The 24534-nt window shown below is 34.6% G+C and overlaps 3 protein-coding genes across 6 annotated transcripts; 2 read left to right on the forward strand and 1 right to left on the reverse strand.

Annotated features, from left to right (window-relative positions):
• Window positions 1-1918: 1918 nt before the first annotated feature.
• Window positions 1919-22103, forward strand: LOC124439850 (male-specific lethal 1-like 1). Of its 4 annotated transcripts, XM_046990115.1 has the most exons (10): window positions 1919-2007; window positions 7411-8025; window positions 9983-10116; window positions 10679-10896; window positions 11185-11294; window positions 11395-11462; window positions 11924-12078; window positions 12301-12373; window positions 12878-12984; window positions 21363-21675. In XM_046990115.1, exons 2-10 carry the CDS (start codon window positions 7528-7530, stop codon window positions 21380-21382), a joined length of 1383 nt encoding a protein of 460 aa, XP_046846071.1. In that variant the 5' UTR covers window positions 1919-2007; window positions 7411-7527; the 3' UTR covers window positions 21383-21675. The 4 variants fall into 4 exon arrangements, with proteins under 4 accessions (XP_046846071.1, XP_046846072.1, XP_046846074.1 ...); XM_046990116.1 differs by lacking the exon at window positions 1919-2007 and having other exon boundaries at window positions 10682-10896; window positions 21363-22103; XM_046990118.1 differs by lacking the exons at window positions 1919-2007; window positions 21363-21675 and adding an exon at window positions 16414-16498.
• LOC124439848 lies at window positions 1941-7059 on the forward strand. Its single transcript, XM_046990113.1, is given in 3 exon segments — window positions 1941-2487; window positions 2490-4844; window positions 4847-7059. Coding segments are annotated over 3 exon segments (4872 nt in total). The 3' UTR covers window positions 6817-7059.
• On the reverse strand, window positions 13302-24046 carry LOC124439849 (potassium voltage-gated channel subfamily H member 6-like). The gene is given in 11 exon segments (XM_046990114.1): window positions 13302-14598; window positions 14906-15117; window positions 16062-16317; window positions 16386-16585; window positions 16812-16994; window positions 16997-17204; window positions 17891-18304; window positions 18588-19090; window positions 21848-21970; window positions 23418-23651; window positions 23756-24046. Coding segments are annotated over 11 exon segments (2895 nt in total). The 5' UTR covers window positions 23847-24046; the 3' UTR covers window positions 13302-14127.
• Between the last annotated feature and the right edge of the window lie 488 nt (window positions 24047-24534).

A 24534-nucleotide genomic window follows, 5' to 3' on the forward strand; every position in this document is an offset into this window, starting at 1 on the left:
GTCCATTATCAACTTTCAAATTTAATTCTCCAAGTACTTAAGGGCCGGTGCTTACAATGGCTAGTGCTTTAAAACAACTCAACTAAAAATTAAGGTACTGTGTTCACAAAGCACGGCACCAGAAGAATTTAATGCAATTCAAACTTTTGCTTACAGTCCTCAAATTCTGACTGTTAACAAACCTATGTCTTTTGAAGGGTTGTAAATCTCTGTATTACTTATAATTTGAGGTATATGTATTTAAGAAATATAGGATGTTACTGTGTTTGCACAGGCCTAAGCAAATGGAGGAGACCTTTGGAAGAACTCAAGTGCTGATCAGTGCAGGCTGAAGACCGATGGTCCCGTAGCACCCTCTCTAGAGTTCTCACAAAGGTCTTCTCGGTTTGCATAATTCAGTGCAAACATGAAAAAAACTTTTATTTCTTTTATAAATGATGTGAAACAGACAAATTTAAACAAACTTTTTAATATTTCCTCTAAAATTTATTCATAATTGATTTGCAAATTCTCTTTGATTGATTGATTGATTGATTGATTAATTGATTCTCAATATAAATATTAGAGCCCAACAAATAATTTTAAACATAGTCATTAACAATTTGGTTTTCAAAAACTTTCACAGCTTTATCCCACTTTCTTACAAGCGCAACTTAATCTCTGGCCTATAACACCGCTTTTTCAAACTCTGCTCTAGTTATGAGACTTTTCATGCCAAAATTGAAACCACCAGAAAACTAGTCAAACTCAATTGCTATCCAACTAATATGTTCGACCACATTGTCCGTCGTTTCCTTGACACAAAATTCGAAGAGAAACCACCTGTCCTTAGTGTCCCAAAGAAAATAGTGTATTTCTTTCTCCCATTCACCGGCTGTCACTCGTTACAAATCCGCACACAAATCAATCGTCTCTACAACGCTGCTTTCCCTCATCTCAATGTCAGATTCGTCTTTCGTACCCTCACACGAATCTCTTAATTTTTTCCCGTTAAGGATAAAATTCCCAAGTCTCTGAGATCCTGTGTTGTTTATTTATACACGTGTCGATGCTGTTCCGCGTCGTATGTGGGTCAAACCACACGCCACTTACACACCAGAATCTCGGAACACTTGGGGACTTCTCCTTTGACTGGAAAACGCTATACTAACCCATTAATGTCAAGTATTCTTTCTCATAGTACCTCCTCCAACCACTCTGCTTCGCCAGACGATTTTAAAATCATCTCATCCTGCTCCGACACATTCGACCTCATGATCCACGAAAGCCTCCTCATCTCCAAACAAAACCTTCACTTAACACCAAAGGCAGCTCCATCCCTCTTAAGCTTTTCTAGTCTCAACACCTCATCCTAACAATACATCACACTTACATCACACAATACATCACATCACACTTACACATTCACAGTAATTTGATACCTCAAACTATGTAAATAGCTCTATATATATCTATATTCTTGTTAACTTCCTAATTAGTCTGAAGATGTCTTGAGTAAAGACGAAACGTCACTCTTTTAATAAATTTCATAAAACCAAATTGTTTATGACTATGTTTAAAATTATTTGTTGGGCTCTAATATTTATATTGAGAATCCGTTTCCCGCCTGGCACTTCATTGGCAACAATATTGACTAATTGATTGATTGATCAATTGATTGATTGATTGATTGGTTGATTGATTGATTAATTGATTGATTGATTGATACTAAACATCAATTGATTTAAATAGATCGTTTTACAGCGTTTCAATTACGAGCCGTTTTTTTGCTTTCTTTATATTCCAGCCACTGGTTCCAAATGTATATTAATTATTTATTGTATATTTGATTTTAAGGATGTTCCTGAATTGTGATTTGATTGAACGTATTTTCTCCTGACACTAATCTTGGCACATCTGACTAAGAAAATAAGAAGTTTATTTTGACAAAAAGTCTTAAGATGTCGGAAATAGTTGACTGTATCACTTGGATTGTCCGGAAGTCGTGTTGGTCATTTTATGTGTTCTGTAAGTTTCTTTTACTTCGTTTTCTTGATCTGTTGGGTCTTATTTTCAACATCCTTGCTTGTCTAACGATAATAAGACTACCATGTATGATAAGACAGTTCATCGACATGGACAGTATGGTTGAATGGCGGTTATTTGGTATCATTCAATTTTGCATCTTCCTTTTCGATATACCAGTGATGTTCATGGCTCTCGCTCTTTTTGTTTTTTCTTTTGGCCTGCTTTACATTCCCATGGTGCGAGAAATTCAAGAGAAAGGAATAAAGTGCGACTATAATCATAGAATTGATAAGTTATACTTTGGTGGTTTTGCACTTCGAAAATTAGTGGCTCGTTGTTTTCTTCAACATTTTACAGGAATGTTATGCATCCCATTGCTTTTCATCACATTATTGTCTTGGCGCTCCGTTATTCTTGTCAAGAAGCTTCGTCAATATGATTATTTTAAGTGGGAATGGCGAAAAGTTATTCTCTTACAATTTTACAATTGTTTGTCGACATTCCTTGTGTATTCGTGCTATTGTTTGTCGTCATTACGTGGCGTTTACCCTTTTATATTCACGAGGTTAAAAAAATACGAAAGACTCGTGGTTGGAGTCGTTGGCGCTATGTGGCTTTTAAGCATTTATTTTTATTATTTGTAGACCTTCTTTGTTTACTTTTATGTTGCTTAACACTAGTCACATGGCGTTCTGTGTTTCTTGTTAAAACACTGCTGAAACAAAAATCTGACAACCCTACTAAGAATTTACTGTCCAATCGCTATCAATGGAAAGCCAGACGCATTGTTGTCCAACAATTTCTTCTCATCTTTGTCGATATTCCTTGCATTTTTTGTTTTCTTATCATTTTGATAACGTTATGGCGTTTACCGCGATTTATTAAGAACATTCAAAAAAGTGAGTGGAAAATAAGAAAGAATTGTGTATACCAAGCTGGAATGATGTTCGTGGATTTATCCTGTTTCTTTATCTTAGCAATAGTTTTCATTACTCTATGGAGACTGAATCCATTTCTAAAGGATTTACGAAAGTACAAGAAACGAGACTCTGAGAGACGATCTACGGAGAGCGCTGTTTCTAAGACAGAAATATACGTTGTATCTCGTACAGCTTCGTGGAAAATCAGAAAGACAATTTGCAAGCATTTCATTTTCCTATTTATTGATATACCAGCCATGATAGCTTCTATATTCATCTTCCTTACCGTATACAGAATACCATCTTTGATGTCAAAGCTTATTCAGTCTGGGAACTTTTATGTTGAATTTGCTATGATTATTTTCATGGAAGTGGGAAAGTTATTCATCGATATGATTTTCATGGTTTTGTTTTTTCTTTTCATGATAATGCGTCCCGTTGCATCTTGGGTGTACTTGCTCGAAGATGACGACCATAAGCAGTATCGTCTCGTCAGTAATCATTTAAAATGGATTCCTGATATGGTCAAAGAAACGCGATTAAAACTGCGAATTGCGTTGGATGAAGAGTTTTCTCTGTGTTTCAAAGATGGAATTGATGTTGTACGAGCACGCTTACGCATGTCTCAAGTTTGTCTGCCATATTTAGAAAAGTGGAGAGCATTACGCGAGAAGATTATGGAGAACGATGCATATACTGATCTTGCTCATTTGATTGACACGGTTATTTGGTATGAAGGAAGAAGGCCTTACAAAATGATTCGTCTCTATGCCTGTGAACTTGCATATCTTGCAAAACCAGTTCCACTTGTTCACGATAAAAATCTTTTCCAGTATCGCAAAGAAATGGAAATGTTTGAAGAGAAAGCCGAGTCAGCGCACAGCAATCTTTTGAAGTTTACACCGGCTAAAGTAAAACTTTGGACGAATAAAAGTGGGCTATTCGTAAGAGACCGGAAGGAAACTCAAAAAATATTGTTGGCATTACCCGGTGGTCACATTGTTGATATGATATTGATTTTGATTAACATCATCTTGATATACCGTACTCCTAAACTCTTCATAAGTTTGCATCGTCGTTGGTATGATCGTCATACGATTATCATGAAATCATTAAAGGAATATTGTTTAGATGGCATTACTCTGCTGCGAATATTTTTTGTGCTTATCTTTGTATATCGAGCACCAAGTCTGATTCTGGACATTACCATTGACATATTCAATAAACACAGTTGGACTGCAGTTAGAGCTACCGCCAAACGATATCCAGTAATGATTGTTAAAGATTTCGTTAATTTATTTACCATGATATTGCACTGGCGTACTTTGCGTTTTATCTTTACTGCGATACTTTATGGTTTATTAATACCAGCAGATGTTATGTTGACGGTGTTCAAATGTTCGTTTAAGAAATGTACGGCGTATATTGTCACAACTGTCTTCTTCCTCATTTTTTTAGGATTCCCATTTTTATTCCCTTTTTACTTTGGTGAGGTTATGTTGAACAATGGCTTTGGGAATAAAATTTCTTTCGCTATTGCTGCATATGGGTTATCATTTGTCGTTCTCCAGCTACTCTTGATAAAAATCTTAATAAGAAATCGAGGAAGCAAGTTTTCCGTTGCTCCAGAACCTTATGACTATGTACGTATAAATTGGGAGAATGTACATATTATTGTGTTCGAGGTTGTCGAAATGTTACAATTGGTAGCCCTTGTTTTTAGCATGTCCGGCATACCAGTGGCTGGTAACCGCATTCTCTATAAATACTCAAACTATTTGCTTTTCAACTTTTTATCGTTCGAACTCAAACTGTCACTCACTGTTGCAGCGTTTACGACGTGGTTTGTAATTTGTGGAGCTCCAATTATTTTTGAAAATATTTTAGAAGATTTACGTGAAGGAAAGTGTGCAGCAAATGGGGATGGAGGCTACTCATGTCTATATTTTCTAATACATTATTTATCTCAATTATTGAAGGATTATGTGGCTTGGTAGCTTGTAAATATCCCAATGTACCTGGAGCGATGGCAAATCACAGTAATTTTACATTGGTACTCATTGACCAGGAGTCAATATCATGCTGGCAAGGAGAACATCGTGGTATTGCTTTGTTTGGTTTGTGGGGGTTCTTTTGGTACACAATTACTGCAATTGTCTATGGTACAGAATATGGTGAAGTTGACAGTCCTGATGCGGACATCAAATTTTCTCCAGTCTACAATACGTTGATAAATCTTGTGAAAGCCGTCATGATCGGTAGCGTTGTATTGTTTTCAGATGAATTCTATTTTGTTTTGGGTTTGCTGTTTGCACTTTCTCTAATTGCTCTAGTCTTCACGCTTTCTTTTGAACGCATATTTGGATTTGCTTCGTGTAATTCCGTGTCAGTCAGTTACTTTCGTGTCGCTTCGTTTGTTATTTTAAGTGTTGCAGTCATAGCAGCATTCGTTGCAAAGCGTTTGGGTGATAAACATTCATTCTTACCCGTGGGAATCCTTCTTGGTGCAAGTTTTATCACATTACTCGTGTTTTGTGTTGCATCTTATCGTCGAAAAAAGCTAACAAACACAGAAATACAACGTGCCTTATTCCGTCAACTGATCTTGAAGCTTGAGAGCAGTTTGGAAGGAAATTATATGATATCTTCTTGGAATAGCAAGAGAAAACAATGGCGTAGACTTGTAAATGGCGTTTACCATGCTCAAAAGTATGACAGAAATGTTTCACCTGAAGTCTGGCAGGGAATTGAAATGACAGGCACAAGTTTTGAAGACGCTATTCCTCCAGCATCCCCTCCTTCAGAACTGACATTGCAACATCCAGTTTTAAGTGCACCACTTACTTCAGATTTTTCGAGTGCAAGACACGGATCTTCATTTAATGTAACAAGCACCATCCCTTCCCATCATTCTAGTGTATCTTTAAGTGAAGAAAAACCGGGGGAATTGCATACTCTTTCGCCAAGTAGTGAAAGCAATGATTTGGAGAACACTGTTAACAGTGACTGCCGACTTATATCGGTGATGCCTGACAAGTATGATGACCAATATGACGTATATGATTTTTTGAAAAGTGCTGGGAATTCTAATCCTTTAATTGATGATTATAAACACTTTCAAAAATCAATGAGTAGATTGCAGCGCTATGGAAAAAGTCTTCTTTTATATTTTGAACGTCACATTTTCTTTCGTGCGTTCTCATTCTCATTTGTGTTACAATTACCATTGTGGCGAGATGCAGTAGCAGGCAGTGATTGGACTGGGTTAGTTCATTGTATTCAAGTCCTCGAGAATTCTCTCACCGGAAACTTCAACCAACCCACGTCTCTCGATATATCGCTAGGTGACGAATATATGTCGCCTGGCATACTAGGTGATGACCCGGATGATGGCTCACCGCCTGCTTTCACTCCTGAACCACGTGACCCAGAAAGCATCAAACGCATATCTGATGGTGAGCGAGAAAAGGCGTTACACGATATTGAACGTTTGTGCTCTGAACATCTGACGTGGTGTGCTGTGTTCGACAAACTTTTGCCAAAAATACCGGTTATTCGTAAGTGGAGCATCGAAGATGAATCACACAGTTTTGAACTCGTTTTACGACGTTCTTGCCAAGCGAAAATTGTTGATGTTGGACCCAAAGGAATTAAACTAGCCAAAGGAGCCGTGATTGCTTTACCTAAACTTGTCAAAGGCATACTTCACGATAATCGCCTGAAGTTTGAAAAACACTGTGAGCCAATTGGCAAGAAGGGTCCATTGTCCGTTTCACTTTCCGAAGTTGAAATATTGAAGATAGGGGAGAAAATTTATTTCGGTTCGAGTGGAAAAAAGATCAGCGTAGAGAAGGCTATTAACTCTGTAAAAGAAATTGAATGGTACTGATTAGGTTAGTGACCGTATTCCATATAGACAGCGGAAGGAAATATTTGTATTTCTGTAGCATACAAATATTTAAATAGATCATTGTAAGTATAGTAAGTATAGTTGTAGTGTAAAAATAAGTAGTTAAGTAGGTAATCGTATATTTATGGAGGTATTGTAGTAGGGAGGCTCTTTTTTTCTCGCTCTGTAAACTGTAAAGTTTTGTTACCTCACAGTATAATAAATGAAAGGAATCGTTTCAAACCGTTTGCATCGTGAGATCTAGATACTACACACTCAAACACAGATTTTTTAACAAATAACATAGTTAAAAAAATTGTTTATAGCAATGGTAGGTATTTTTATTACTTTGTAATCAAAATCTTAGAATATGGCCCTTGCAAAACAGAGTGGGTGTTGAAAATTTCTCACTTCATGAAGCTGGAAAATCAAGAAAGTAAGTTAAATGACATGTTTTCACAGCATTGAATATGATATCATTGGTGGTCTTGGCGGTGTGACGATATTGCTAAAAGAAAAAATTTGCGAACAGTTTCGGTTTGTCAACGCTGCAACATCTTTTGCAATGAGATACGTTATCCAGTTTATTTTTAGATCAGTTGAAACGAGGAGCACGCGCAAAATTGTTGCCGGAAGCTTTTTTGTCATAAAGACGAGGCTGTTATTGTTTCGACACATGCATGCATGTAATCGGCGGGCAAAATACAGCAAATGTCGCCTGATGAGTCTTGCCTTGAATTGGAAAAATACGTTCGGAAGAGCGTTGAAAATTTATTCTCACCAATGGTTATGGCTGCTGAGCCTGGAAAATCAGGCATAGAGTTAGAAAATTCAAGTAAATTATCTGTCTATACAAGGAGTAAAAGCCCCAAGAACATAGAAATTTTTGCGAAATCATTATCTGCCGAAATAAGGAATGGTGTTATGGCTCCACGAAATATAGCGATATCCGTTGAAACTAATGAAACTAACGAACGTGGCGTGAAAATGGAATCGAATTCAGCTAGCCCGATGAAAGCGATAGATGGTTATGGGGAAGAAAAGTTATTTTCTCTTGATAATAACTCAAACAATAATGGTAACTCTGATGTATCTTCATCACCCCAAGAGAAGTTAATTTTGTTGCATTCGAACCTTATTGAGCGTCAGGAGCAGATTATAAGGAAAAAGGACAAAGAAATACTTGATTTGAAACAAGAAAAAGAACAGGTGTGGTTTTGTTTTTGTCTTATTTTTGGTGGATGTGTAGCGGCAAACTTAGGACTTTACTTTTGTAATTTGATGTTGCCGACTTTGTTTTGTGAGTCAGCGGCCGGAACCATATTTTAGTCATTACTTCATGTGACTCTAGTTTTATCAATTAATTACGATGAATACTTATGTGGCTCTGAGTTGATTTTCTTGTGCTGTTACCCCCACTTCCAGTAGCATAGCTATTCTTTAGCCTTGTTTTGAACATTTCAGAACATCGTTAATTTTCAAATTTATTGTTTTCACTTTGAGAAAACAAGGAAAAGTTTTGGACTAATAATGGCTGGCTACTGTAACAGCAAATATTACTTGTACTGTTATTGGTTGTAGTTTGAGCAGAGACTGAGTCTTATTGGACTGGAACTTAGATTTTCTTGTTTGTCTGTATGGGGAATATATTATTTATTCACCCCATGTTTTCTTGTTTTCTTTGTTAGAAAATCTATAATTCATACTTTGGAGTCCATATTGATATATCTCGATGAAATTGCTTTTTGCAATTTTTTTCTTTACATTTCACTGTTGTTACAAAGACTAATAAATATTTGCTCAAATATCAATGAATCTCATTGCTCTTTCTCCAAACAGTAATTTCAATGGTTATGCATTTATGCTAGTATGTTTATAAGTTTTCCTTATGTTCATATCGATCGAATTATTGTTTGAATTCTTGTATTGATTGATTACTTCAAATGATTACACAAAAAAAAGTTTAAAATTCCTTCTTCCCATTCCAAATCCAGAAATTGCATTAATTACAGTATTTATAATTTGAACAATTGCATTAGTATACTAATCAAATATGAAGAATAATTAATGTTACTTTGACGGTGGACATTTTTTTTCTTTTATTATTGAATGGTTTGACACATGGAATTTTTTTCATGTTGATGTTGTGCCCCCTTAATGTATTTGAAAGTGGAAATCAATTGAACTGACCTATGCAGCAATCATCTTTCTCTTAGAAATTACTTTGTTATTAATGTACTTTGCATAATGGTACCCATATTATTAAGGAATGATATTGGTATGAGACTACCATTCAACTTTATAATAATATGAATCCTAACACGGTCTTTATAATGAATGAAAACATGGGACTTGGATGAGATTTTAACCCGCACCTTCTGGAGGCTAGTCCACTGCTCTACCTGTTGAGATCCCAAGCCCACAGGAATCAGAGAGAAATATGTACAGCAGCCGACTTTATGAGTAGCAAAAAATAATCTTTTGAAGCACTTTTGCTTCTGTTTCCTTCTAATTAATCTATCAGATAGAAAACCATGCCATAAGCAACACTGCAAATGCCTAGGTAGAAAGCATGGAAATCATGATTATAAATCAACACATGTGTAAGAGACTTATTAGATTGACGATAGATAGATAAAAATACTTTATTTACTCACATTAGTCCTATCAACTCAAGCTCACTACCATGGGGAATAACATTGTTCAGAGATAAAGGACAAGCATTCATTGGTGTAATTTGAATCATTCACAATGATATCTGAACTTTAATGATATAACAAATAAAAGCTTCTGAGTAGGTGTTTATTTTGCCAAACAAATGTGAGATAAATTATGTGGTCAATATCCTTTATTGGTAGCCAGGATATTTGCTCAAATTTTAGGATCAAATGTAGGAGATAGTACTTGTTAAATCAAAAGAAAAAAGTTCTTGTTGTGATAACTCTGTCGATAAGGAACATTAAAAATAATCTATCTTGGCATCACTTTTTTATAAATGATGTACAAATGTTTCTCCATTTGCAGATCTGTCACTGAACGACAAGTATTTTGAATTATGCTGTTGAATATTGTTATGTTTCTTAAAGAAAGATTTAGTTATGTAATACAATACAGACTGTTAGACTGTTGAAGTTGAAACCAAATCAAATTTTCTTTTATTCTTTAGTTAGAAGCAAGAATAAAACGCATGGAACGAAGGATGACTTTGATGATGCATAAGAGTCAACTTGATAATGATGATGATAATGAACTATCTCCTTTTTTCTCTCATTCAAAGAACCGTAAAAGTCTGCATAAAAGGTTTGTGCTACACTCTACATTAAAGTGCCAATGAAGCAAAAAGTTTGCTGTCTGAGTAATACTCCTATTCAACAGATATTTTAAAATGACAATGGACATTCTAAACAAGTTTATGCATATCACTTTTAATTCTTGAGATATTGAGGTTTTTGCTTTCTCCAACTTATCTAACTTTTGACGTCACATTGCATAATGGGAACTAAAATTATTAGATATACTTTAATTCACAAGAACAGAGTTCTCTTCATTGTGACATGGTTAATGGTATAAATTACTGCCTACTGGCATCAACCTAAAGTTGTCAGGAAACTGAAGAGTATTTGAAACATTGCTGGAACTCATTATGCAATAAAAAGTTGGATAAATTGGAAATAACAAAAACGTCAAAATCACAGAATAAAAAGGGATATACATTAACTGTTTTAGAAAGTACACTGGCATTTTGAAAGTTCTAGTGATTTTAAACATAATTTAATTTGCAAAATTTTCATTTCATAGACACTTTAAATATTCTTTGTTAACTTTATAATTTTTAACATATGACAATTTATGTTGATTTTAGCAGAAAACCATCTCTAAGTGATCTAATGCGAAGAAAGAGTATTCCAGTGGCAGCACCAGTTATAATTTCATCTACGATGCCACGATCTGTCAATATGAATAAGTGTCTAAAAACTGAGACATTATACATGAGTAAAGATTTATCTTTGACTAAAGATCAACAATACGCAAATGTAACTCCAAAAAATGATGAAACTTTTGGCTCAGACGATGTACCAAGTATGAAAAATGTTTTTATCAATAAATTGGCTAACATCACATCCCAATGAAAATGTTACCTTTCTTGCTCAATAAGGGAGGGTCAAAATTTTGCAGGCTCTTTGTACGTCCAACTATGTAGTAAAAATTGTTTATTGTCATTTTTAAGTTGATTATCATTTGCCTTCAAGTATTCATAAAGTAGATGAACACATTGGTTCCTGACATACAACTTTTCATTTTTTACACTCTACAAATTTGAACAACTAGCTTAGTTTTAAATAATAACGCGAGATTTTGTCTTTTCAGTTCCTCAATTTAGAATAATTGAAAGTTACGCATCTTCTCATCAAACATGTGGATCATTAACAAGATCCTCCGTTAAAGAAGATAAATGTGACGATGCAACAGATTATGAGGTAGGAATGTGTAGAATTGCAGCTACTATACTTGTGTGTAGAACTTAATTAGTAATCTCTGCTTATTTTCGAACTCACGGATTTTATGTTTATGTTAAAGAACATGGATGACGAAACGTTCGGGAAAAGACACGCAAAACCTGAAGCTGACGAGAAAAGAAGGAAAAGGTGCTCTGCATATAAAAATATCCTCCAATATTATGGTTAATATGCCTACCCTCACACTTGCCCTGTCTATTTTCACATCTATTGTACACTCCATTCTTATTCATATTGTACTATCTTATTCATATTGTACTATTCATTCTCATACTTATTGTATACTTTCCTTTCTCACACCCATTGTAAAACAAGTAATCTATTTTCATAATGCGCATTTAATAAATACGCATTATCAATAGTGCTTTTACGCCGTTACGGTTATCTATTTTCAACGCATTTGAATTTATTGCTCATACAAAGCATCGCGCAGTAAAATTTTCTTTATATATTTGATGCACACATAGAATATTCTGGAGAAAGAAGTATAACTTACTTTACCTCGTAACTCTTATTTGTCGACGTCAACATTAGTTTGATAAGACATGATTAAGAGAAAACGCTCTTAACATGTATTGTGCAATCTTTAGATGGGATATTCAACACTATCGTGCTAGGAAACAACGCGAGGAACTCGAGGAAAAATACAAACAACGAGAAGAAGCAAGGTTGAAAGGGAGAAAGATCGCTTCAGAAAGAGAAGTAAAATCACGCGAGGAGACGCTGCTACCTGATTTTTTTCAAAGTAAGACATAAAACGTATTCATCCAGTTTGTCTCTCAAATAATGATGGAGATTGAGGCTGATTATCTTTTGGTGCATCGGAACTACTTCAGGTGTATAGGAATAGTTTGGTCAACTTTTGCTTCCAGCCACTATTTAAATGAGTGTCCATTTGCTGCCTTGTTATCATACACGCGTCTCATAAAAGTACTTGTTTACCCTAATAACTTATTTTTTATCTCAGTTGATACAGTTGAAATGTGCGAAACTGTTCCTGTGACTGCATTTGGAGCGCCCATCCAAACTTGTCCTATAACGTAAGAGCATTTAAATAAATGTAATATATATATTTTTTATATATATTCATGGTGTATTAAAAACTAAGACTTTTAAGAATTGACGTATTGTGATAATTTCAATCCATATCATTATCCTAAGCCAACGGGTGCAGTCAGCTTCGTACGTATATTAGCTATTTATCTTTATTGTAATACAATCACGTAGTTATAAGCACAATAACCTTCGCATTTAACACAACATCTAACCTGCTGTGTAATGTACCAGTGTGATTAGCGTGTAGCGATTAACATATAACTCATAGAAATTTCGCAATAGGTTCATTTCTAAAGGTCTGCTTTTTTATTTTCCCTATATGCTTGTTAATTTATAGATATCTAAAGATGTTGTTACTATATAGTAATATCTAGAAATGTATATCATTGGTATTTTATTAGAGTTTATTGCATGGTTTAGATCATTCTTTATCTAATGAGTGATAACTAGATAAATTGTGTGTAAGAATGGTATTTGTATTTCGTTAGAGAATTTGAGCTTCCTTGGTTTGACGTCGACAAACGTGAAAGACAGGAAAGAGAGAAACTAATACGAAGCAAAGCAAGAAATAGGCGGAGAGCAGGGAGAAGATATTGTAAGTTATCATAATATCAATTTCAGTATCATTGTAAAACGCTGTTGGAATCAACAAACCATTTTAGGAAATAATGCGTTCGTCTGGCTTAACTTGTTTGGTCAGTTAATCAGTTTTCTTGCATTTTACGTTTTTTCGTCTGGCTTAACTTGTTTGGTCAGTTAATCAGTTTCTTGCATTTTACGTTTTTTCGTTTGGCTTAACTTGTTTGGTCAGTTAATCAGTTTTTTTTGCCTTTAACGTTTTTTGTCTGGCTTAACTTGTTTGGTCAGTTAATCAGTTTTTTTGCATTTAACGTTCATCACAGGGAAAAGATATTTTCATGTACATTTTGTTTATTTAACAGAAACTTTCAGAAAATTTACACTTTGAATGACGTATGATTTCAAAGTTAATATTGCGTCTATTTGGATGAGCAGTGTTGTGAGTCCAAATACTCGTTTAAAATAAATCAATGGTACAAATGGAATGTATATCAAGTTGAAGTTACGGATTTCGTTGATTGTAAACACTTGATCATCGCAGATGTTAGCAGTTCTTCCCTTCATGCTCTGATGATGAACATATTGTTTTCTCTGTTCTCGGAATGGTGACATTATTTTTCTTGTATTCTGGAAATGAACACACGATTTTCTCTGTTCTCGGAATGGTGACATAATTTTTATGTATTCTGGAAATGAACACACGGTTTTCTCGGTTCTCGGAATGGTGACATAATTGTTATGTATTCTGGAAATGAACACACGGTTTTCTCTGATCTCGGAATGGTGACATTATCCTTCTTGTATTTTGGAAATGAACACACCGCTTTCGTTTTGCTCCGAATGGTGACATAATTAGAAGATCTTTCAATGTTTTGAAGGTCTTTCTGTTTGCATTTCTATTTAACTTTCTATGCAAATTTGACATTGATTACTGATGGCAAAACGTTTCCATCTCAGACATCATTTTTGACACATGAAATTACTCAAGTAATTTTGTTATGATATAAAATGAAACTTCTCGGACGATGTTGTTGTATATACATATACGTACGTACGTTATTTAGGATATCCTTTTAACACAAATAATTTTCACTCGAGATTTAAAGGATATACAAGTCAAATGTAACCCGTAAACATTATACCCAACTTTGTACCACGATTATCTTCCTAAATTCCCAGGATATTTTACAGATGAATTTCGTTCAATTTCACTTGAGGTAATGTTGTCTTGGAAATATTTTAAAATCTTGCGGATTCCTTCAACATTGCTATCGATTTTATCTTCAAGTCTCTTCAATCTCAGAGAGAAATTCTTCATATCTTCTTTCATCTCTTCCATACATGAACGCGTTTCCAATGTTTTGTTAGCTAGGTTATCGTGAATATTCCCCGATTGTTCATTCCTACCATTATCCACCGAGGTGTTTTTGGTATCTCTCTGTTCACGATGCAGTTTATTGTGAGTTTCAATTCGTGCTGTATGTTTGTCTGCGTTCAACCCCAGAAGTGGAATGGTGGCTTCTCCATTCGGTGATGTTTTAATTATTATTGGGATGTGTCCACATTTCTGATTTCGCATTTCGTGATTCTCATCATAGATCGATGTTTTGCTATCTGCACGAGATCTTGTCTGAAAATAAAACATTCAGCTTTAATGCACGATCCACACAACAGGTCTATGAAATTTGATATCATGATTGTGTGAATCAGTGTTAAGAGAATTTGGTACCAGATGATTTGGTATCATGATTGTGTGAATCAGTGTTAAGTGAATTTGGTACCAGATGATTTGGTATCATGATTGTGGGAATCAGTGTTAAGAGAATTTGGTACCAGATGCGGTACCAAATAATTTGGATTGGGTGGAAAGAGTAGGTAAACTAGTGTTCAACCAACGCTTAGGTAATTTATCAACTTTCTGGAAACTTTATAGCTACCTGTTCATGTTCACATGACAGATTGTATGTCACTTCAAATTCACTGCGGAACGTTTCCCAAAAATGTGGATACTTTCTAAGAACATTTATAAGGTCGTCACGTGATATTTCACGAAGATCACAGTACGTCAATGCTCGAATATTGCCGGTAGTTTTCTTAGCTGCACCCAGTGGATCGACATGGAAATCATCACCAAATGTGTCTCCTTGGCCTATTGGATTGCATTTGATAAAAAGTTAAAATATATAATCAATCTTTTAAACCAGATTAGAACTATAGATACAAGGGCAGCGCTGATTTTTGAATAATTTTATTACTATTATAAGTGGTGACGTCACTTAGTGATTAAATTGAAAGCCCAAGGACTTTCACTAACCTCCCAAGGTTTTCGATTACATTTCATCACTAAGTAACCAAACTACCATGGTCTTACTATGATTGCCGAAATGCTTTAGTCAGTACTTCACATAATGTGAACGATGGTGTAAATTAAATGTTTTTGTGTTTTTTGGAATACTTTGTGGTGATTTTTATTATTTCAAGCTCATAATTCGCGAGTTGTTCTACCAGTACAGACGACGTGTAAGGTCTTATGGATTATAACTTATACACATTTTTACTTATAACTTATTGATTCAACCCTAAATATTTCTATTCAAGAAGATGTGATGAGCTGATATCTTTCTAAAGATTTCTCTCAATTTTTGTTCCACCTATTATGAGCTGTGCATCCATTGCAAATATGGAGAATTATGGCGTTAGTTTGTGAACTGCCGGTGCATGTGAACGCATATAATCCAAGAATTTCGAGCTCGTGAAGTCTCGCCAGGAAGTTGGCAAAAAATTTTTCGAACTCTGCAACGCATGCGCAATGACGATTGTTACGGAAATCAAATTTTTCGAAGGAAGAAATTGTTTTTCATCCCTCTTTCAATTGAGAGTAAAATAAAAATACAAGAATTCGCAAAATCATAGGAAATTCGATTCGATAATTTATGAATGATTGAAATGCAAAAATAATCGCGCTCAAAAGATGAAAATTGTCCCGAATGATTCTCTGGAAAATAACATAATATACGTGAACATGTTATACGTGAATTTTCCACTGGTCGCAATAGTGGGAAGTTTCAAAGAAAACTTTGCACGAAAACATACCCAAAATAGCCAGAATTAGTTCTCGATCATCAACTATTTCAATGGTTCCTCGAGTGATAAAGAAAAGGCTGTCAACGTCATCTCCTTTAAAGAGAATATAATCTCCTGGTGGTAGATGAATCGTTTTCAATTTTACAGAAAATTCTCGCAGGAAACCACGAGTAGCTGACGCAAAAACTTTCTTCTCTGTGATTAACTGCCGATGCATGTGAACGCATATATCTGCTTGAAGACAATCTGGTAAGCTTTGCATAACCTTAAATAACAATCGCAAAGGTTATTGGGATAATGAAAAAGTATTCATTTATTTCAAAATTAATTTACTTCGTTCATTTCAATGCCATTTGTATAGGACCATTGATGATGTGCGTATTCTTCAATTCTTTGTCGCAGATGTTTTGGTAGTTGGTAAAAACGTATAAATTCTCGTAATTTCTGCATTTGTTCATGAAATCGTGCAGTGCTGGAGTAAAGACGAGCAATTATTGCTGCCACGTTGCCAAACACAGCTGCATAGAATAAAGCTGAAAAGAAATATTATGCAAAAGATAAGATAGGACCCGTCTGTCGGCTGTTTGTTGTGTATCTTGACGTTATGTTATCACAGCAAAAATATTAGCAATGTAAGCTTTAATGCTAATTTTCGATGTTTAATGCGAATTCAACGAAAGTAAATTGGGCACGTTTTGAACAGAGTTGACTATCTCAATGCAATCTCAAGTGACCTGATGTTGTTCATAGAATACTTACATCCTATGAGCATGATGCAGATACTGAAGATTTTTTCTGCATTTGTGTTGGGTGAAACATTTCCGAATCCCACGCTTGTTAAACTGCTCAGTGTAAAGTATAGTGCGGTGACGTATCGGGATTTTTGACTTGGTCCACTTGAATGCGTACCATTGTATGGTTGATTTGTATCTTCAGCTAGGAATCCAACCATCCTTTTACCGATGGATTTTTATGCTCGATGTTACCAATGGCAAACCAAATGCAAGCCAGCCAATGAGCTATCAATGCAAACGCCAGCATCAAAAGACATAAAACTGCTGCTCCATACTCTGAATAGTAATCTAACTTTCGTACAACTCGCACCAAACGCAGCAAACGAGCTGTCTTTAATAAACCAAACAATGTGGTGGTCTGTAAAATGATGAAAACTTATAAAGACATCAGTAAATTTATTAACGGTTTCGAGCATAAATTTATCAACAATCTATCAAACTAGCTTAACCCCCGCTCACAGTGATCAAATCAGGGCTCGGCCATTTTTGTAAGAAAATCAGGTGAAGACTTGGACCTTCATAAAGACCTGTTTCAAACTACTTTTATTCTGTTGACGATGTTAAAATTTCATTTAGTTCAAACCCAAGCTGTTTTAATGCCCGATAAGGCTGTCGATGGTATAGAGATAGCATTATACACTTACTTCCAAAGGATTACATGTAAAAATTGGTTCTTATAAGTCGTTCAAGTACTTTTAATCTTCTGGATGGTGCTCTGCTTTATATCGGCTTTCGTTCTAGAGACGACTAAAGCGACTTGAGCAACTATTTGAGAACTAGGTTTAACTACCCACATGTGTCACTCAAGGTATAATGCTATACATTCTTGCACAAGTACATTTTAGTGTACCTCTACCCTCCTCCTCTCCCATCATTCCACACTTTGATTTACTTCTAACGGCCTTGCTTTCTATACTACGTGTACTTATTATGAACGAAAACAATCGCTAAATTAAATTAATTCTTTTCTTACATAATCATGCGTATCTATAAATGTGTTAATGTATAGTCATTGGTTAGTAATGACCAAAATGAATTTTTTACCTGCTGCGTGTTTGCAATCATATAGAGCAATTCGAAAGGAATAGCCGCCACGACATCGATGAGAAACCAGGTTTTTATATAATGCTTTGCTATTCTACGTGGCCGACTTACAAAATCACCATTCAAGTCAACGTAAGTTGTACGAAGATTTATAACTATATCTACAACAAACATAAAATCGACGACGTAATCAACGATCGTTAGTGGATGAGAGTATAAATTTTTTCCTTCCTGTTCTATAGCCAAGGCAAATGATGCCATATAGGGATTTACTATAGCTGTATAAGTCACAAGAACCAAAATGAACCAATCCCAAATTGATTTAAACGGTGAATAATGAAGTATTGTCCATCGATGAACTGGAGGTGTTTGAGTTTTGTACTCAGGTAAAACGTCAGTGCCAAGTGATAATACCTGAAGATAAAAACAAGATCTGCTTCAAACTACACGCTTTCAGAAAAAGCCAAACCTATAAAATATCTTATGTTTTTTCTTTACTTGTGAAAGAAACGGGCAGTGTATATAAAATGCGGGTTTTGAAAGAAATTAGAGCAGTATTTGTTTTGTTTATTTTTCAACTTCCCGCACATTAGCCGTGAATTGTTACCATTGAAAGGTGTGATCAATGATTTCTTGAGTTCATTCTCTCTGTATTTTAGCAGTTTTTATTTAAAGTTTTCAAGGAAACTACGCATACCTGGGCAAACTTTTCAGTTTTCTTAGGCTTAAGCTCCGGTAAGGATTGCTTTCTGGAATTCACCGTCAGTTTGCCGAAACTTTGAACGCTTGTCATGGATTGTCGAGTTTTTTTATGATTAACAGCAGAAACGTTGTTATGTTTTCTGGCATTTAGTTTGGCGAAAAAATTGTCCAGTGAATCAGCTTTGTCTTGCCGTTGATCTTCCTTTTTGAGATCCTCCACCATACTTGGAGATATTTCAAAACAAGATGTCGCTCGTCTTCGCTTGTAGTCAAATATCAATGCTTCTTTTTCAATGGATCTTCGACACACTACAAGGTGTTTATCATGATTTCCACCACATGTGCCATTTTCTGTTGGCGATATGCAAGGCTGCATTAACGACTCTTTAAGCTCGATATTATTTGGATCGTTTTCTGACATCACATCACTTGACGTGAGCTTCAATGCACCTTTTGATATTCGTCTTCGAATTACTTCCCAAGCGTTGACTTTCTCACCTATAATTAACTTACATTGTTTATACTGTAGGCATACTTCACAAGTTGGTTTATATTGACGTTTTATTGAGGTCTTATGACCTCATAGCAAATACTTCAACAGAAATACCTGAATGTAATAAAGTTTTGATGTTTATTGAAGGTCTGAAAACCTTTGATGATTTTCAGAAAACATACTATATATAGCAATACTCTACTTCAAACGTTTATTTTTTCAAGCACAGCAGCTACCTTGATCTTATATACTTGCTATATAACAATACACTCACCGCGAGAAGATTCAATATTGTTGAAATTGATGAGATTGATAAAATTTTCATATCACTTTGTATCTCAAACGTAGATCGAAAATTGTCATAATAAATGAAAATATCTACCAATTGTACAGGTTATGATGATGTGTTGAACAAAGCAGACAATCGATTAACTTTGCACACAGCAGAACATAGATTAACTCAATGCCATAATTCGTGACATTTTTGACTGATATATTGTCTGACATTACAACTTTAGTCCTCACGTTGTGTATTTCATGAGATATTCTTTAAGCAGCAGCTGGCAGCTGCTAAATAAAACTTATATTAATTATTTCAGGGAGCTATATTTGCTTCTTACATTTCACCGATGACGCAGAAAATTGCCTAAAAAGAAATACTGACAAAAACAGTCGTAAAGCCAATCGTGAATTACAAAAACGACATTTCATAGAGTCAAATCAATGAACATAAGAATTCATCCAGACAAATTTATCGAAAAAAACATTTATGACAATGCTAAAATCCATTGGTCTTGCTCGTCGATGCCCATCCAATTGCAACTTTTATTAGAAGTAAAATCATTAAGACTGCTAAACGTGGCGTATACAACGAGTTTCTACAGTTTCACCATTAGCCAGCAAATTTTGTCAAGAGAAATTTCTGTCACTGCGTTCTCACAAACGGTTTTCTGTGAATGTTTTAATTGAAGCTCTGAATTGGTTTTTGTTGTCACATCTAGAAATTACACCTAAGATCTTGCACAGAGCTTCTCTCTTCCATGCAATAGACATTGGTATTACATCAACTGAGTGTAATTGATGAAATAACATGAAGTATTGTTTAAACGTATAGTCTAACAATGCTTCTTCAGTGAACGCTGAATAATAGCCACAACGATGAAAAAATAATAACTGTCAATTTTTCTTTCTACATGTTTTTTAAATTGTGAAAATTCGTGCAATGACATAATGGTATGACGTTGACCTCGAACACATTGGAGTTTAATACTCCAAGCTTTCGGCTTCGAATAATGCAAACTTTGGCCTTTATAATTCTTGACATTACAAGAAAACTGAATTTATCAACTGTCATATTGTATACATTCAAAAATAAAGCAAAAACGTCGTAAGATAAGCATTATATAAATTGTCTTACAAAAACGATATTTTGTCAGTTCTTGTCATTGTATTGTTTTGAAACACTTTCAAAACAGTTTTTCAAAATCGTGGCCAGATATTTTCCAGTCGGAAAGCGAATTTTTATTGTGAATATTATAGCTCAACATAAGACATTTAATAAAACCATTACGATAAATTAGAAAAACGTGTTTTTAATGATGGCGTTTCGTCTTCGACGTAAGGGATGTCTCTCTTTCTTTCCTTTTAAGGATAGGGTTCCCAAGTTTCTGAGAACTTGTGTTGTGCGCACATTTAAGTGTCGGGGCTGTTCCGCATCGTATGTGGGTGAAACCACTCGTTATTTATACACCAGAGCATGAGATCACTTGTAAATCTCTTCCTTAACTGGAACAACATCTTTTTGTTGACATGTAATTTATTACCCTGTAAACATACAACTATCTGCTTATATTTAAAGCCTCGTGTAAATAATTAATTTTCATCGTATCTAGAGATTTTTTATGTTAAAGACGAAACGCTATCATTAAAGAAACCTGTTATTTTTCTAATTTGTTGTCGTAAATGCATGTATTGATAAAAATTTGTAAAAAATAATCAATTGGTAAATTCCAGAGTTTCATTACCACCAACACTTTCTTTGCATCTAGCTTGGCATATTTAAAAGATGAATTTCGAAACAACGTGATGGCAAAAACTGCAAAAACCTCGTTTTTCCTAAAAGCAATCAATATTACTTTTGCCCGCTTTTTCTGTTTTGATAGGTTTCTCAGAATGACTCAGCTGCGCTATGTATGCCACAGCAGTTGACGTCTGCTATATGAATATATCTATTATTAAAACATATTGATTTTTTGCGCGTTTTTTTTTTGAAAACAGATGACCACACAGGGACATAACCAGTAGCTATAACACGAGGACGAGATCAGACGAAATAATGGTTATTCTTGGACAGACCTTACACGTTCAAAATTACTAATATGTTACGATGATGCTGATACAACGAGAATATTGAGAATTTTCCGTCGCTTTTCGACAAATCAAGAACGAGAACAGACTTTGAAATATAATGAATAAAGAGCTTAAGCTTGAATAATGAGCTTAATTAGAACAAGTGTATTCTTGCTGCACACATTGTGTTGCTAACATTTAAAGATTAAATCACGCAAATGCTACTCCAGCAAAAACGAAATCAATCTGCCAGTAGCTAAATTATACTGAAATAAAGCATGTTGAAAAGTCATGACTGCCAAAAGTGTTTTGACGAATCACGAAAAAAACGTAGCTAATGGTCCAATCCAGTTGTAATGCTAAAATTTAACGGGGGGGACAATGAAAGAACTAAAAGTTTTAAATATACTCACCTATATTGACATCTATTAGATCTGGTGAAGTAGTGACATCTTCCAGGTTCACAATGTACATAACAATCACTCCATTTTCATTCTTAATTGGAGCTACCAGTAAAGAGCATAAGAAAGCTGTTCCTGTTGTGGATGAGAAAAAAGCGTAGTTAATGACACGACAGCTTGACTATAATTTTGATGTCTTGGTGTTTTTTTCTGACTTCAGTTCAAACGTGCGAAATATAAATGGTCAATTGACCACCGTATCATTCAACATTACAGAACTTGCTCTTTTTCATCACATCCAAGACTGTTTACTGTATTATATGCTGCAAATAATTATATGATGTGGTCTTGTTTGAATGTTCATCACCATTTTGGCTGATGCATTATAACTTATTACCACAGTTATAACTGAATAGGTGTTTGTTGAAAATTTTAAAATAGTTGTTTGTTGAAAATGTTTGAATACCAAACTAAATAGGTGTTTGTTGAAAATGTTTAAATACCAAACTAAATAGGTGTTTGTTGAAAGTGTTTAGTTTCTTTGTTGATGTAAAAAGATACCATATATACAAATATGCAAGATATCATATATTCGTGCAAACATGTACAACTTTGTACTTGTGATTAAACATCTTTCTTGAATCATTTCATCAGAAAGCTTGAAGAAGACATCTATATTCTTGCAAATTTATGTTGATTGATTTCGTTTTTATATTGATGTTGATGTAGTGACGTCACGAATAAACTGCCAATGTTGAAATTGCGGGCAACAAACCAGATGTCATGTGAAGAGGTTTTCGAAATCATGTATATTTCGTGTTTGTTTGGTTTTCATCTTGTTTCTTTTTATTTTGAAATTTCATTTGTAGTACAGGAAAATAGTTATATGATTACTAACACAATGTCAAATTATTTCATTTTCTTTGCGATCTAAAACGATCGAAATACATCGTAGTGACTGATGGATGATACACTTCGTAGATACTCTTCGGCTGTGGTCAAAATATCACGTAAAAAGACAATATTAATATAGCATTTAAAATACTTCTGCTCAGACTGCATTAATATTTTGCTAAAAACACAACAATGAACTTCTAATTATTTTGATAGATAAGTTATCTTAGATTGCAATCCAACCGTGTATTGTTTACATACTTTTTACATATGATTAAATGCAAAACGTGTTAAACTAAACTCTTTTTTAAATTAAAGCAACATTAACAAATTCAAATTCGAAAATTAAAATTTTAGAAATCATCGAATGGCGACTTGTTTCCAACAACTCAAAAATTTTATTTTCGACAACAATTTTTCTTTGGCGTCACCTTGCGAAAATCCTGGAGACAATTACGTTGTCTTCATCCAACATTTTACAACGATAATACGGCTCACAGCAATACATCATTAACTCAATGAGAAATTTGAGCACGGAGATTTTTAATTAAAATTCATTCTGTGTTTGTTGCAAGCACCACTGATGATTTTAAAAATTTAAAACATTGTAGAAAATTTAAATTAAGATAGAAAATCTCTGTTGAGCCCAGAAAATGTGGAAGACAAACAGTTTAAGAAATTTACTTGCCGTTTTTCTTATAAAGGAGAAGTTGAACCTTCTTTTCGTCACTTGTACGTAAAGCGTCTCCGATGGCTTCCACAGCAACGGGATCTGTTCCCTGACCGCATAAGAAATCGCAGTTTGTCGGCTTTTGCAACAATTCTGTTCGCTTGTATCCGGTTAAACGACAAAATCCTTCATTAGAATATACGATTGGGATATCAACAAACTGAGCATTTCCCAAAATGAAATTCCTTTCAGCTATATGAATATGAGACGTCTCATTAAGTGATTGTTTATTATAAACATTCTATATGTACTCCTTTTGTTTGGAGTTATATCAAACAAAACAGATCAATACTTACGTGAGCCATCGAACTTTCTTATAATAGTTTCAATAAAGACATTTTGAGGTGACATCAAGCCTTTCTTTACAGGCATGTCAGCAAGTGACATCAACTGGCCCTTATGACATCGTAAATTCGACAGCTACGCTATAAACATTTACAGTGATATTATTTATCGCTTGCACATATTAGCATATGAGTTGCAACTCTGTCGTAGCACTCTAATATACAATATCCGATATTTATTGGTTGAAGTTCACAAAAAGTTGTTTCCTAAAACTCAATTTACGCTTCAAATTGACAATAAAACTAACAACACAGCGTTGCTTTTATCTTTGAATGTGTTTGATCTGATCGCTATGACTTGATAACTATGACAGCATGGCGCAAATGAACTAAGATTAGAAGTTTCAAACGACATAATGAATGTAGACCACATAAAAAGAAAATACGAAAACAAATTAGAAATCTCGGTGTATTGTTTGAATTAAGACATTACTGATTTGTGTAAAGCAGAATTCAATGTTTTCTGCATATCTGTCGAATGTCGATAATGAAGCTCTTTCGGATCCAAACTGATCTACACTGGGACATTTTACGAGAAATCTATGGGGTCTGAACTTATCTATTTTAGGAAATTTTTTAAATAGTCTTTTGGATCAAGACTAATCTACTTGGAGACAATTTTGAGAATATTTTTGAACTCAAACTAATCAGGCTACATGGGGACATTTTAATATGGAATCTTTTGGATCCAAAGTAATGTTGTCTGCATGAGGACATTTTATAAGAATTTT

Source organism: Xenia sp. Carnegie-2017, unplaced genomic scaffold (assembly GCF_021976095.1).
Source record: "Xenia sp. Carnegie-2017 unplaced genomic scaffold, XeniaSp_v1 HiC_scaffold_2, whole genome shotgun sequence".
NCBI classification, from domain to species: domain Eukaryota; kingdom Metazoa; phylum Cnidaria; class Anthozoa; order Malacalcyonacea; family Xeniidae; genus Xenia; species Xenia sp. Carnegie-2017.